Consider the following 14225-nt stretch of genomic DNA (forward strand, 5'->3'; position numbering starts at 1 on the left):
CTATTTTGCCCAGGCTGGTCTGGAACTCCTGGCCTCAAGTGATCCTCCTGCCTTGGCCTCCCAAAGTACAGGGATTTCAGGTGTGAGCCACTGCACCCAGCCAACACAAGTTCTTAAACAGTGCTTGGCATGTAGGTCAGTGCTCAGGGCATGTTAGGCAAAACAAAAACCTTCACAACCTGGCTCTGGTCTTCTGGGGCTACCAGGACTAGCTTGCAATGGTTGATAAGGCTGGTGGGGTAAGGTTAAACTCAAGGAAGAACTTCCCAGCAAGCATTCACAGAACCAGAAAGGGGCCCTTGCAGGTATGTGCTCAGCCTTCCCAGGAGAGGAAGCCTGGCTCCTGTGCACAGCAGAAACAAGCTGCCAGACTGTTTCCTGGGGGTGGGGGCTGACGGCACCCAGGTCTTGCTGACTTCACACACTGGAGATGAGAGTACCCATAACCACCCTTCCCAGCAGGCCCTCCACTCTCCTTCTGACTCACCCTTCCCAGCTCCAGAGAAGGCCCAGCACCACAGTCCCTGGCAGATACATGGTTCAGACTTGGCTGATTTATCTAAGAAACTTTATTGCTCAGAACCTTCCCTCCCTGGGCAATGGCAAGAACTTTGGAGACCAGCCTCTGGGGACGGAGTCAGAGGCACTAGGTGGAAAAAAGAGCATGTGGCAATTTGGTCCATTACCAGGTATGGGTATGGGAGAGGGAGGGAGGACTCTAGAAGGCCCCGAATCTAGGGACCCTGCATCTAGGGACCTAGGAGCATTCTAGGGACACAGATATGCCCCCATGGGCAAGGCTCACATGCCAAGGCAAAGCAGATGAGGCCAGCCTGGCTCAGGGTGAGGGCTTAGTGCCTCTTAGCCTTGCCCTGGGGTTCTTGGATCTTCTGGAAACTGAGCCACATCAGGCCCATGTTGATGGCATAGGTGGTGATGCAAACGATGCAGAAGTCATAGAGCACGAAGAACAGGATCCAGGCCAGGTAGACAGAACCAGCGAGAGAGACCAGGGAGCTCAGCAGCAGCAGGAGAGCGGCCCAGCGTGTCTGCAGGCAACCTGCAAGGCAGAAGAGGAGCCAGTGTAAGCTTCCGGGACTGGCAACATAGCAAGACCCAATCTCTATCAAAAATTTAAAAATTCAGCTGGGCACAGTGGCTCATGCCTGTAATCCCAGCACTTTGGGAGGTGGAGGCAGGTGGATCACCTGAGGTCATTAGTTCGAGACCAGCCTGGCCAACATGGTGAAACACCGTTTCTACTAAAAATACAAAGATTAGCCAGGCGTGGTGGTGGGCACCTGTAATTCCAGCTACTGGGGAGGCTGAGGCAAGAGAATCTCTTGAACCTGGGAGGTGGAGGTTGTAGTGAGCTGAGATCATGCCATTGTACTCTGGCCTGGGCAACAGAGCAAGACTTCATCTCAAAAAAAAAAAAAAAAAAAAAAAATTAAAAATTAACTAAGTGGGCTGGGTACAGTGGCTCACCCCTGTAATCCCAGCACTTTGGGAGGCCGAGGTGTGCGGATCACGAGGTCAAGAGGTCGAGACCATCCTGACCAACATGGTGAAACCCCATCTCTACTAAAAAATACAAAAATTAGCCAGGCGTGGTGGTGCATCTTGTAGTCCCAGCTAAGGCAGAAGAATCACTTGAACCAGGAGGCAGAAGTTGCAGTGAGCTGAGATTGTGCCACTGCACTCCATCCTGGTGACAGAGCAGCGAGACTCTGTCTCAAAAAAAAAAAAACTGAATGTGGTGGCATGTGCCTGTAGTCCCAGCTACTCAGGAGAACCGCTTGAGCCAGGAGTTCCAGGTTACAGTGAGCTATGATTGTGCCACTGCACTCCAGCTTGGGCAACAGAGCAAGATGATCTCTTAAAAAAAAAAAAAAGGCCAGGTGCGGTGGCTCATGCCTGTAATCCTAGCACTTTGGGAGGCTAAGGTAGGCGGATCACAAGTTCAAGAGATCCGAGACCTTCTTGGCCAACATAGTGAAACCCTGTCTCTACTAAAAATACAAAAATTAGCTGGGTATGGTGGCGCATCTGTAGTCCCAGCTACTCGGGAGGCTGAGGCAGGGAGAATTGCTTGAACCCGGGACGCAGAGGTCGCAGTGAGCAGAGATAGCACCATTGCACTCCAGCCTGGGAACAGAGCAAGACTCTGTCTAAAAAAAAACTAATTTTGGCATCTTTTCCACAAAACTGGGGTGCTGGCGGGGCATGGTAGCTCACACCTGTAACCCCAGCACTTTGGGAGGCTGAGGTGGGCAGATTGTTTGAGACCAGCCTGGGCAACAGGCCGAGACACCGTCTCTACCAAAAAAACAAATACAAAAATCATCTGGGCATGGTGGTACCCGCCTGTGGTTCCAGCTACTTGGAAGGCTAAAGTGGGAGGATCACTTGGGCCGGGAGGCAGAGGTTGCCGTGAGCTGAAATCATGCCATTGCACTGGGCAACTGCCAGACCCTGTCTCAAAACAACAGACAAAAAACCTGGGGACCTAGGATGTCTTTAAGAGCCCTTCAACCTCTAACAGTACTTAAACCAATTGAAAGACTCCTGTTAGTTACCTCCCTAACCCCAGGATGCTCCGTGATGAGCAGCTAGCTGGCAGTCTACTATGTGGGTCACCAAGATTGCATGGAGTGGGGCTGAGCTGACCAAGGGGGATGAGGGGTGGGGCCTGCAGGGAGGGGGCAGAGCCACTCACCTAATAACAGCTGTAGTGTGTAGAAGATGCAACCGAATATGCTGTTGGATTGATTGAGGATGCTGTCCTGTCCCAGCACATGCTCCACCAGCCCGAAGCCCCTCCCCCACCTGGCAGAGGGGTGGGGTGGGGTGGAACCAGGTTAGGAATGTCAACTTAGTGGCTTGGATCCTGCCCTAGAAAGGTGATTTCCAAAAAGCCACCTGGGCTATCCTCCTTTCCCCCACCTTCCATCCTAGTCCAGGGGTCGATGACCTCCAGGCACAGGGAACCTTTGGCCACATCAGGATTCCATGTCACTGACCCTGTCCTCCCCTCTCCCCAGACCAGGTCTGGACGTGGCTACTCCGTAGGTCCTGCTTTTCATCCTAGATCTTAAGTAATTATTTTTCTTTTCTTTCTTTCTTTCTTTTTTTTTTTTTTTTTTTTTGAGGCAGAGTCTCACTTGTTCGCCCAGGCTGGAGTGTAATGGCACGATCTCCGCTCACTCCAAGTTCCACCTCCCGGGTTCAAGCGATTCTCCTGCCTCAGCCTCCTGAGTAGCTGGGATTACAGGCGCCCGCCACAGCGCCCAGCTAATTTTTGTATTTTTAGTAAAGATGGGGTTTCACCATGTTGGCCAAGCTAGTCTCGAACTTCGAATCTCAAGTGATCCATCTACCCGCCTCAGCCTCCCAAAGTGCTGGGATTACAAGCGAGAGCCACTGCGCTCGGCCCTTCGGTAATTCTTAACATGGCAAGGCTGGTATAACGTGTCACTCGGTTTTGAATCAGACTGGGAGTCGAGGGCAGGTTATCTTTGCCCTGGACCCCGGAATCTCCAGCTCCCTGGCCACTCACTCGCCTCCTCTGTATTCAGTCATTATGCTAAGGCCTGGCCCTCACGCACAGCCAGACCGGGCCACCTAGTTCCCGAGCACAGCCATTGCCAACATCCCCCGGCTCCGCCGAGCGCGGTCCTTGAGACCACCATCATTAGTCCCTGCCGCCATCCCGCCTCCCCGCCTTTTCCAGTCACCCGTTATTCCTTGGCATCCAGTCAATCCACTTGGGAATCCCCGAAATAATCCCAGTCTCAAGCACTGTCTGATCCCCTGCCTCGCACTCTTATCTCGAACACCAGGGTAGCTCAGCCCCCGAGCAGCGACTCCGTGAGCAGTCCATCCCCGTGTCCGTTCCCCGGGCACCCTAATCCCAGATTCCAGAATAATCAACCAGGCAACCTGGCCGCCGTGCCCCTAGGCCCCACGCCTCCTACTCCGGAGCGCACCTGGAGGAGAAGACGCGCGAACAGCTGATGGCGGTGCCAACGTCGCAGAGCGCGCGGTAATCCCGGTCTCGGGCGCGCGCCGCCTTCACGTGCAGCGCGTAGAGCGAGAGCACTAAGCCGGCTAGGCAGAGCGCGAGCCGCACCCAGCCAGGGTTCCCCCAGGTGCTGCCCATATCTCCAGGTCCCGCCCGAGGCGCCAGCGGAGAGAAATCAGCCACGGAGCAGGGGCGGGGCGGGCCATGGCCATCCCCTCCCGCCCCTCGGACTCGGCTCACACTCCGCGACCCAATTGGCTGTTCTCAAGCACTAGTCGTGCTGGTGAGTTAGGAAAACAACGAGGAATGCCGGGACTGGTGAGGCGGGTAAGGGACGTGTAGAATCGCAGCCCCAGCAGCTGCCAGGCATGGTGGGAGTTGTAGTCAGGGAGGCTGCAAGGCATCAAGGGAAATGAAGCCTCCAGAGATTTAAAAACTGTGTTAATGTGGGTAACAGTATTTGCGCTTACCCTATGCCAAGTTCTGTTGGAGCATCCAGGACCTAGATACCAGCGGATCAGGGGATCCAGGGAATACGGCGATCCGGTTCGGGAACGAAGCATTTTCCCTGAAACTATTTCAGGCACCGTTGGGTCTGCAACCTCCCGTCCTCCGAGGTCCTGCCTCACCAGTGCTTCCTGCCGGTCGGTCTCCCTTTCCTCCTTACCTTCCCAGAGCCACTCCTTTGGCCACAAACACCCTTGACAGTATCCTAACCTCTCTACTATCGTGGCGCCCGTCTGGCAACACCTAAGCTTGGATCAACTCAACAGTCACCCTCTCTTTTCCAAGCCTTCCGTGGGCCAGCTGAGGTCTCTCCTTCAGACGTCGCATCTCTCCTACACTTTCAACTCCTCCATTCTCCCCATCTGCATTGCAACTTATTTCTTTCCCATCTCAGAAACAGCAACAAATCTCTTTTCACTAAGAGGTCCTTCACCAGCCTCCCCTTCCCCGCATTATCCTATCTTCCCCTCCACAGTCAAGTTTTTGGAAAGACTTTACACTTCCAGTCTCTACTTCCTCACTTCTTCCTTGCTGTCCACGCCATAAACTAGCTCCTGCCTCCAGCACTGCCCTGACACCTAGTGGCTGTTGTCACCAAGAAGCTAAACCCAGTGGTTATTTATTTATTTATTTATTTACTGATTTTGAGACTGAGTCTCGCTCTGTCGCCCCGGCTGGAGTGCAGTGGTGCCGATCTCAGCTCACTACAACCTCCGCCTCCCGGGTTCAAGCGATTCTCCTGCCTCAGCCCCCTGAGTAGCTGGGATTACAGGCGCGCGCCACCACGCCCGACTAATTTTTGTATTTTTAGTAAAGACGGGGTTTCACCATGTTGGCCAGGCTCGTCTCGAACTTTTGACCTCGTGATCCGCCCGCCTCGGCCTCCCAAAATACTGAGATTACAGGCGTGAGCCACCGCGCCCAGCCGTAAATTTTAAAAAAATACATCGAAGGCGCTTAGAAAGCTGCCTGGCCTATTGTATACCGTATTCTGAAAGGGGGCTCGCGAGAAGCATGTCCAACCTCCGCCGCCGGGGACAGCAGCAAGTCCGGGCCAGCTGGGGCCGAGCGCAGCAGGTCAAATGGGGTGAGGCCGGTGCCAGATGCCTCCGCCTCCGTGGCAGCCGCAGCTTTCCCCGCCTGCGGCCCCTGTCCACGCCGCGACCACGTGAGGGCCAGGTTCTGGCGCACAGAGCGCAGCCCGTCCTGCCCGCCAGGAGCACCCTTCCCGCTCCCTTCTGCCATGGGCTCCAGCCGTGCCTGCCTCGGGGCTGCCGCCGCCTGGCTGTACTCCAGGACGCTGGAAAAGAACGGGTGGGAACAGTGTGGGTGAGGGGCAAAGATGAAACCCAGGGACGCAGGGTGCCCCTTTCCCGTGATCTGCCTGCCCCCAATTCCTAAGGCAGGCCAGCCACGGTGAGGGATCCTCTCTCCAAGTTTATGATTATTATTTATTTCTTTTCTACCTCCAAGTTTATTTGTTTATTTTTATTTTTAGACGGAGTCTTGCTCTGTCACCCAGGCTGGAGTGCAGAGGCGCCATCTCCAGCTCCCTGCAACCTCTGTCTCCCACGTTCAAGCGATTCTTCTGCCTCAGGCTCTGGAGTAGCTGGGATTACAGGTGAAATACCCTAGCTTGGCTATAATGAATACATTTTAAACAATCCTGCTAACTCCATTTTGCCCACCCTGAGCTATGTAGGGCATTCTGTTCTGAGAGCTTGTGGTCTGAGATATCTGGCATCTTTGTAACCAATTTTCTGAGAAACAGGGCCACCTGGCCCTGTACATTCTGGTGCATGCCATTGCATCCGGCTAATTTTTGTATTTTTAGTAGAGGCAGGGTTTTACCATGTTGGTCAGGCTGGTCTTAAACTCCTGACCTCAGGTGATCTGCCTGCCTTAGTCTCCCAAAGTGCTAGGAGTACAGGCATGAGCCACTGCCCCCAGCCCACCTCCAAGTTTAAAGACAGCCTCCAGGCCCAGTGTGGTGGCTCATGCCTGTAGCAATTCAGGAGGCTGAGGCCAGGAATTTGGGACCAGCCTGGGCAACGTAGTGAGACCCCCGGCTCTAACACAAAAAAAGGCCAGGCGTGGTGGGTTATGTCTATATAATCCCAGCACTTTGGGAGGTCATGGCAAAAGGATTGCTTGAGGGGGAAACAATTACCCGGGTGTAGTGTTGCGCACTTATAGGCTCAGCTACTTGAGAGGCTGAGGCGGGAGGATCACTTAAGTTGGAAGCTGCAGTGAGCTACGATGGAGCCATGGTATTCCTGCCTGAGCAACGGAGCGAGACCCCATCTCCAAATAAATACAGCCTCCAAAGATGTCACCTGCTTCATTCAATACTTTTTATTGAAAATATTTAGGAAATATGTAACCACGGTAAAGAAAATTCCAATCAGTACAAGTACACACTACACACATATGCACGTGCACACACTGAAACGTGTCCCTCGCAGCACCAAATAAAGTAATTGTCTTTTTTGTTTTGTGAGGGAGTCTGTTGCTCAGGCTGGAGTGCAGTGGTGTGATCTCTGCTCACTCAACCTCCACCTCCTGGGTTCAAGTGATTCTCCCGCCTCAGCCTCCCGAGTAGCTGGGATATATAGGCACCACCACCACACCTGGCTGAGTTTTGTATTTTTAGTAGAGACATGGTTTTGCCATGTTGGCCAGGCGGGTCTCGAACTCCTGAGATCTGCTCGCCTCATCCTCCCAAAGTGGTGTAATTACAGGTGTGAGCCACTGTGCCCGGCCTAAAATAATTGTCTTCTTACTGGTTTCTCTGCTTTTGGTCTCACCAAACCCCATACGCTAAATCACAGCAGACAGGGGGCTCCGTTTAAGGAGCCAAGCCCACCAGTTAGAACCCTTTAGTGGTTCCTAACTACCGTAGGACAAATGCAGAACTATCCTTGCTCTCTGCCGCTGCCCCTCTCCTTTGTAGATCCCACATGGCTCCAGCCATATCCTCAGACCATCTGGGCTGTTGTCTGTCCTGCCACACACCCTTCCCACACGGCTCCCTTGTCTGGCCTAGTCCTACTCAGGCTGCACCTATACAGCTGTCTCAGTCCCTGTCTGAGGCTCCGGAAGCCTCCTCTGAAAGCCCTCATCACAGCCTATGACAGGCAAATGTCAGAGAAGCCAGTAAGAAGACAATTATTTTAGACCGGGCACGATGGCTGACGCCTGTAGTCCCAACAATTTGTGAGGACAAGGCGGACCTCAGGAGTTCAGAAGATGAAACTGTCTTCCTGTGCAGTGCACGGAAAGATCTGTTCAATTCACTGCCCAATCCTCTCCTGATGCAGAAAAAGCACCCAGTCAAGTGACTTGCATTCTCGGCAGGCATGAGTGAATAATAATAATGCCTAACCCTTACATAGTACTAATTCCACGCCTGGCACTGTTCTAGGCACTCATATAAATTCAAGTAATCCACACAACCCCAAGACTGATGATATCGCTTCATCTTGCCAAGCACTGAGCAGTTACGTAATTTGCTCCAGGGATTAAGGGGCCGAGCTGGAGTTTGAAGCAGGCAGCCTGGTTTCCCATAAATGATCCAAGAACTGCAAGGAGGACAAGATCTCCGACAAAGAGGCAGGGCGTGATCTGTGCGCTTTACATATAACATCTTCCGGCTCCCAGGGAGCCCATTTCATAGAGCAGGAGAAAGAGGCCAGGAGGGACACCGAGCTTCGGGAGCCGCGGGGAGGAAGCGGTGCTGTTTGGGGTCCGGGAACAGCAGGGGTGTGGCCTAGATGCGCGGGCGCCCGGGGCTGCACGTCCTCAAGGCAAACTACAACTCCCAGGACACACCGAGCGCTGCCCCCGAGCGACGTCACGGCGGGGAAGGCGCAGGCGACTGGGCCCCCCGGCGAGTGGACTGTTCGAGCCCTTCCGCTCGGACCCGGGCCCTGACTCCGGCCCCACGGTAAGTGGGGCGATCCTTGCCGACCCAGTCCGCGGAGGCCCTGCGGCGCACGTCCGCAGCCTCCATCACAGCGCTGGCGTGCAGGCGGGGCTCACATCTACCATATGGGGGGCATCCGGGCCGAACCAAGTGACCCGCGTAGGGGGCCCCGCTGGGGACGCCGGGCCTTACCCTCCCGAGCCGACACCGGAGCCCAGGACTGGTGTCGCATGTCCGCTGGCCGCCCTCCCAGGGCCCGGGTTTGAAGGTGCTGGGCAGGCAGGGGCAGCCCCGCCCACTGAGGAGGGTGCCCGCGAGACCCGGGGCGAGTTTTCGGGCTGAAAGGGTCTGAGGGTCTCCTCCCCCAACAGCCCACCCACTGCCAGTAGAACCCCGGGTTGAGGAATAGAACCCCCGGGAGGCCAGGTCCTTCAGGCGCGGCCTGTGTTCATTTGGGGAGGCGGTGGGAGAGGTGGGCAGAGGTCGCCCGCGTCAAGGGAGACCGGTGCACCGGTGCTGCGAACTGTGTGGATTCAGATCCTTACAACTTCCCCTTCCCCGCCCCGGTAGATGGGAGCTCCACTCCACGGGCTGAGACTGTCAGCATCCTCGACGCGCCCTTGTCCCTGAAGTTGGAGAAGAGCCCCTACCCACCCACACCCCCCTTACCCCATTTGGGTCGCCTCTGCCCCCTGGGTCCTCAGCCTTAGCGGCCACTGGGTCTAAAAAAAACAGGACGATGATCCTGGCGTTGGTGCTGGGGAGCGGCCCCCGGGGTGGGCCTCCACTCTGGCCCCTCCTAGGGCCAGCACTCAGGATCCGGTCCAGCTCAACGTCAGCCACTGACACATACCACGTGGAGATGGCGCGGGAGCGCTCCAAGACCGTCACCTCCTTTTACAACCAGTCGGCCATCGATGTGGCAGCAGAGAAGGTAGGCAGCGGGGTGGCGATCCCAGGGTCCGGGATACAGCCACGAGGGGGAGTGTTGGGGGTTCTCTGCTCAATTCCCCTCTCCCTCTCTAGCCCTCAGTCCGCCTCACGCCCACCATGATGCTCTATGCAGGCCGCTCTCAGGATGGCAGCCACCTTCTGGTAAGATTTACACCCTCCATTTGCCTCGTGGCTCCTGGAGCTCTCCCAGACATTCAGGGCCTAGCCCTGCCTTCCCTTCTTTTTCTCCTAGAAAAGTGCTCGGTACCTGCAGCAGGAACTTCCAGTGAGGATCGCTCACCGCATCAAGGGTTTCCGCTGCCTTCCTTTCATCATTGGCTGCAACCCCACAATACTACACGTGGTAAGGTAGAGAGGGCCTTCACCCTGCCTGCGGGAAAGTGGGGAGTCTGGGGCCCAGAGTGGTGGACGCTTGCTTATCTAAAGGTGTCAGGGCCACACAGGATTCAGCCCTAGGCCTTCAGAAGCCAAAGGTGTATTCATGGAGGCGGAAGGGTCACAGTGGGGGTTTGATACATGGTTGACCAGGTTGGGTATCCCCATGGGTAGGTGTGTGGCACCTGCTCAGTGGCCATGCAGCCCTGTGAATTTCCACACCTCTTCCTTGCAGCATGAGCTGTACATCCGTGCCTTCCAGAAGCTGACGGACTTCCCTCCGGTGAGGGCTGGGCTAAAGCAGGGTGAGGGCTGAGAGGTTGAACTCTGACCACCCTTGCTCATGACTCTGTGACCTGCAGATCAAGGACCAGGCAGAAGAGGCTCAGTACTGCCAGCTGGTGCGACAGCTGCTGGATGACCACAAGGATGTGGTGACCCTCTTGGCAGAGGGCCTGCGTGAGAGCCGGAAGCACACACAGGTTGGGGCAGCAAAGGAGGGGCCCGGCCTGCTGGAGGCTGGGAAGGGCATGGGATTCTGAGGCCTCACTCTTTACAGGATGAAAAGCTTATCCGCTACTTCTTGGACAAGACGCTGACTTCGAGGCTTGGAATCCGCATGTTGGCCACGCATCACCTGGCGCTGCACGAGGACAAGGTGAGGCTCTGGGACCTGGGAACATTGAGACAGAGGAGACTGGGCTAGGGATCCAGGTCAAGGACCTGGGGGTGAGGCTGTGGGACTGGTGCTTTGGGGCAGTTCCGAAGCTGCCAGCATCTGGGGGCTGAGGTGGGGCTAAGGGTGTTGGTAGTCCTGACCTCCTTTCTCTGGCCAGCCTGACTTTGTTGGCATCATCTGTACTCGTCTCTCACCAAAGAAGATTATTGAGAAGTGGGTGGACTTTGCCAGGTGAGCCCAGAATGGCTCAGGGGGTGGGCAGACATCTGGGGCAGGGGAGGCTTGGGTCTGAGCCCTTGCCCAGGATGTGGTCCAGTGGGGGCAGGGTTTCTCAATCATGACACTATTGACATTTTGAGCCAGATAATTATTTGTTGTAGGGGCTTCCCTGTGCCCATTAGGAAGTACAGCAGCATCCCTGATGTTAGTAGTACCCCTTAGTTGCGACAAAATAAAATGTCTCTGCACATTGCCAAATGTTACTTAGGTGGGGCACAATTGTCTCCAGTTGCAAACCACTGGTGCAGGAGCCTGTCTTAACCCTCACTCCTGTCCACAGACGCCTGTGTGAACACAAGTATGGCAATGCGCCCCGTGTCCGCATCAATGGCCACGTGGCTGCCCGTTTCCCCTTCATCCCTATGCCGCTGGACTATATCCTCCCGGAGCTGCTCAAGAATGCCATGAGGTAGGCTGGCTGGACGTGCTGGGAGCAGGGCAGACAGGAACCATATGCTGCTACCTACTGCTCTTTCCCCTCTACATAGAGCCACAATGGAGAGTCACCTGGATACCCCCTACAATGTTCCAGATGTGGTCATCACCATCGCCAACAATGATGTTGATCTGATCATCAGGTCTGCCTGGAGTGGGAGTTGGGCTGAGGTGGATGGGTTGGGAGTCCAGGCACTGTTTCTGACTTGCTCTAGGACCTTGAGCCCCTTCCTGTCCCATTCTGGGACTCGGTCCCTGGCCAGACAAACCATTCTCTGGATCCTGAGATGGCCATGAGCTGGTTATTAATGGATCTGGGGCCAGCTGCTGGCCTCAGTATCCTGCCTCTATCAGCAGCTGAGGAGCTTGAAATTGAGAAACAGGAGTAACTGGTCCAGGATGCTGGGCTGAGGATAAATATCACATCCTATGAGAAGGTATAAGCAGTCAGTAGTCCTGGCAGAGGTGAGGACGATACAAACAAGGCCCAAGGGTATCGATGGACCACATTCCACCTGTGGGCAAAAGGGACAGGAAGGCAGACTTTACAATGTCTGCTTGGGAGGTGGTGAGTCCCCTGTCAAAGCTGAGCCAAGCCCATTATTGTCGCCATCCTGCCAGGATCTCAGACCGTGGTGGAGGAATCGCTCACAAAGACCTGGACCGGGTCATGGACTACCACTTCACTACAGCCGAGGCCAGCACACAGGACCCCCGGATCAGCCCCCTCTTTGGCCATTTGGACATGCATAGTGGTGCCCAGTCAGGACCCATGCATGGGTGAGACCCTGCCTGGCCAGGATGGAGGGGTGGGGGACCCCAGGAGACTCAAGCCTCTGAAGCCTCCTGTCCTGTCCCCCTGCCCACCCCCAGCTTTGGCTTCGGGTTGCCCACGTCACGGGCCTACGCAGAGTACCTCGGTGGGTCCCTGCAGCTGCAGTCCCTGCAGGGCATTGGCACAGACGTCTACCTGCGGCTCCGCCACATTGATGGCCGGGAGGAAAGCTTCCGGATCTGACTTCACAGCCTTTGGCCTGCTCGCCTGCCCAGCCTGGGCCCCATTTCCTGCAGTACCTCCCTCAGGCAGGGCGGCTCCCCTGCTCCACACACTGCTGCATCTCAGGGCCAGGGCCCCAGATAGATGGACTTACATGGAGCTGGGCACCGCCCCACCTCAATAGGGTCCACTGCCTCCTCGCCTCCAGGCCTTAGATGGGGGAAGTGGGCACCCCGAGGCCTCCAGCACCAGCTCCCTCATTCTCGTTCCTGGGAAACCCCTACTCTGACCTGTTGTTATTAAAGTTCACATTTTGAATGCTCTCTCCGGCCCCATGTGTGGGGAGGGCAGGTGAGCTTTTGTTTCTGACCCATTCAGGTTCACTGAGCCCATGGGTTGAACTGGTTCATATCCCAGTCTCTTACCTGTCCTGAGAGTCTGGCGGGCCAGGAGTAGACTCTGTTCCAAGTCTCTTGCATGTTTGATTTTGTGGGAGTGGGGTGATTATGGCATCTTGCACAAAGAACTTTTATCTTGTTGAACAAATGTTTCCGGGTCCCAGATAATATTGAAGGCCCAGGCTGACCTAGCTTCGGCCTCCGTTCTGACTCTTCCTTTCCTGGCACTCAGTTTCTAGAGGTAAAGGTCACCATACTAGGCAACCTCCTGAGCCAGCTGCTTCCTGAGCCTGAGTAAAGTTAAAAATAGACGCTCCCTACAATGTCCCAGATGTGGTCATCACCATTGCCAAGAAATATGTCTGCTGCTGCCAAGGAAAAAAAGCACACAAGGTTGTGCCGTGGCAGGCTCCCGCAGGGACTGGGTGCCCCACTGCAGGGAAAGGTGGGACCCTGATAGGAAGGACCAGGGATTTGGGCAAAGATACAAAGTAGGCTCAAGGTTAGTTAGACTTGAATCAGAACTCAGATGACATCTTAGGTGGGAACACCCTACCCACCTTGCCAGGGAAAAAGCAAGGCCTGAGAGCAGCCTGGTGGGGCTGAGAGGACTGGAAGTTTCTCTTGCCTTCCCATCTGAGCTCCCACAGCAAAATTCCTGAGTCTGCTCTAGGCCTGTATCAACTCCTACCCTTCCGGGGATGGAGTTGGGGGATGGAGGGGAAGTTGTATCCAGAGGTCATATGGCAGGTGCTAGGAAACCACAGTGACTTCCTAGACTAAAAACTCCTGCTAGCTGGAGGGCAGGGTGGTGAGGCTGGAGAGGCAGGCAGCAGTCAGAGGCCAGGGCCCTGAAACATGGGCTTTATCTTGAGGCAGTAGGGATCCATGGGTGAGTTCTTATTTATTGGAAATGGGGTCTCGCTCTGTTGCCCAGGCCGGAGTATAGTAGCTACAGAGTTCTCTGTAGCCATGAACTCCTGGGCTCAAAGGATTCTCCTGCCTCAGCCTTCTGAGTAGCTGGGAACCATGCCTGGCTAAATTTGAAAATTTTTTTGTAGAAACAGTTTCTGTGAAACCCTGTGTTGCCCCCTACCCCCAGCTGGTCTTGAGCTCCTGGCATCAAATGATCCTCCCACCCCAGCCTCCCAAAGTGGTGGGATTACAGGTGTAAGCCAGCACCTGGCCCATATGGATTTTGAGCTAGGAAGGGATGTTTCAGGTTGGAGAACCTGAGAGGATTTGTGTCCACGTGATTTGTTAAGAAAGTGCTCCCAGAAGGGAGTAGGGGAAGTAGGAAGCGGAAGGGGAAGGGGAGGAAGCCAAGCAAGGATGTGACCTCAGGCAAAAGCCTAGAACCAGTCAATTATGCCTCAGGGTTGAAGGCAAGAGAGCTAAACCTCAGAGGCATTGATTAGTTTCTCCACTTGGCAGTCACTGGGTGAAGTCTGTTGGGAAAACAAACAGCTCGATTAGCCTAAGGATGGTTTTTTAAAGAAGAGCCTCAGGTGCTGGTACCTTCGAAAAAAAAAGCTCGGCAAAACCCCATCTCTACTAAAAATACAAAAATTAGGTTGGGTGCAGTAGCTCACGCCTGTAATCTCAGCACTTTGGGAGGGCGAGGTGGGCGGATCACGAGGTCAGGAGTTTGA

General features: G+C 55.0%; 2 protein-coding genes and 1 long non-coding RNA gene across 6 annotated transcripts; 1 reads left to right on the plus strand and 2 right to left on the minus strand.

Annotated features, from left to right (window-relative positions):
- Window positions 1-551: 551 nt before the first annotated feature.
- Window positions 552-4205, minus strand: VKORC1 (vitamin K epoxide reductase complex subunit 1). 2 transcript variants are annotated; one of them, XM_017978875.4, is made up of 3 exons: window positions 3990-4205; window positions 2720-2829; window positions 552-1060 (listed from the first exon to the last, which is right to left on the minus strand). In XM_017978875.4, exons 1-3 carry the CDS (start codon window positions 4160-4162, stop codon window positions 852-854), a joined length of 492 nt encoding a protein of 163 aa, XP_017834364.2. In that variant the 5' UTR covers window positions 4163-4205; the 3' UTR covers window positions 552-851. The 2 variants fall into 2 exon arrangements, with proteins under 2 accessions (XP_017834364.2, XP_035123354.1); XM_035267463.3 differs by lacking the exon at window positions 2720-2829.
- Window positions 4206-8376: 4171 nt separating this feature from the next.
- Window positions 8377-12498, plus strand: BCKDK (branched chain keto acid dehydrogenase kinase). 3 transcript variants are annotated; one of them, XM_002756081.7, is made up of 12 exons: window positions 8377-8477; window positions 9027-9390; window positions 9483-9551; window positions 9643-9753; window positions 10021-10068; window positions 10148-10267; window positions 10345-10443; window positions 10622-10695; window positions 11024-11152; window positions 11232-11321; window positions 11800-11958; window positions 12052-12498. In XM_002756081.7, the coding sequence occupies exons 2-12, from the start codon at window positions 9196-9198 to the stop codon at window positions 12194-12196; spliced, it is 1239 nt and encodes a 412-aa protein (XP_002756127.2). In that variant the 5' UTR covers window positions 8377-8477; window positions 9027-9195; the 3' UTR covers window positions 12197-12498. The 3 variants fall into 3 exon arrangements, with proteins under 3 accessions (XP_002756127.2, XP_035123356.1, XP_009007720.2); XM_035267465.3 differs by having other exon boundaries at window positions 9260-9390; XM_009009472.5 differs by lacking the exon at window positions 10021-10068.
- On the minus strand, window positions 9856-12781 carry LOC144578619 (uncharacterized). The gene is made up of 3 exons (XR_013524784.1): window positions 12601-12781; window positions 10336-10458; window positions 9856-10141 (listed from the first exon to the last, which is right to left on the minus strand). It is a non-coding gene; the product is annotated as an uncharacterized LOC144578619 (long non-coding RNA).
- Between the last annotated feature and the right edge of the window lie 1444 nt (window positions 12782-14225).

Source organism: Callithrix jacchus, chromosome 12 (assembly GCF_049354715.1).
Source record: "Callithrix jacchus isolate 240 chromosome 12, calJac240_pri, whole genome shotgun sequence".
Lineage (NCBI taxonomy): Eukaryota > Metazoa > Chordata > Mammalia > Primates > Cebidae > Callithrix > Callithrix jacchus.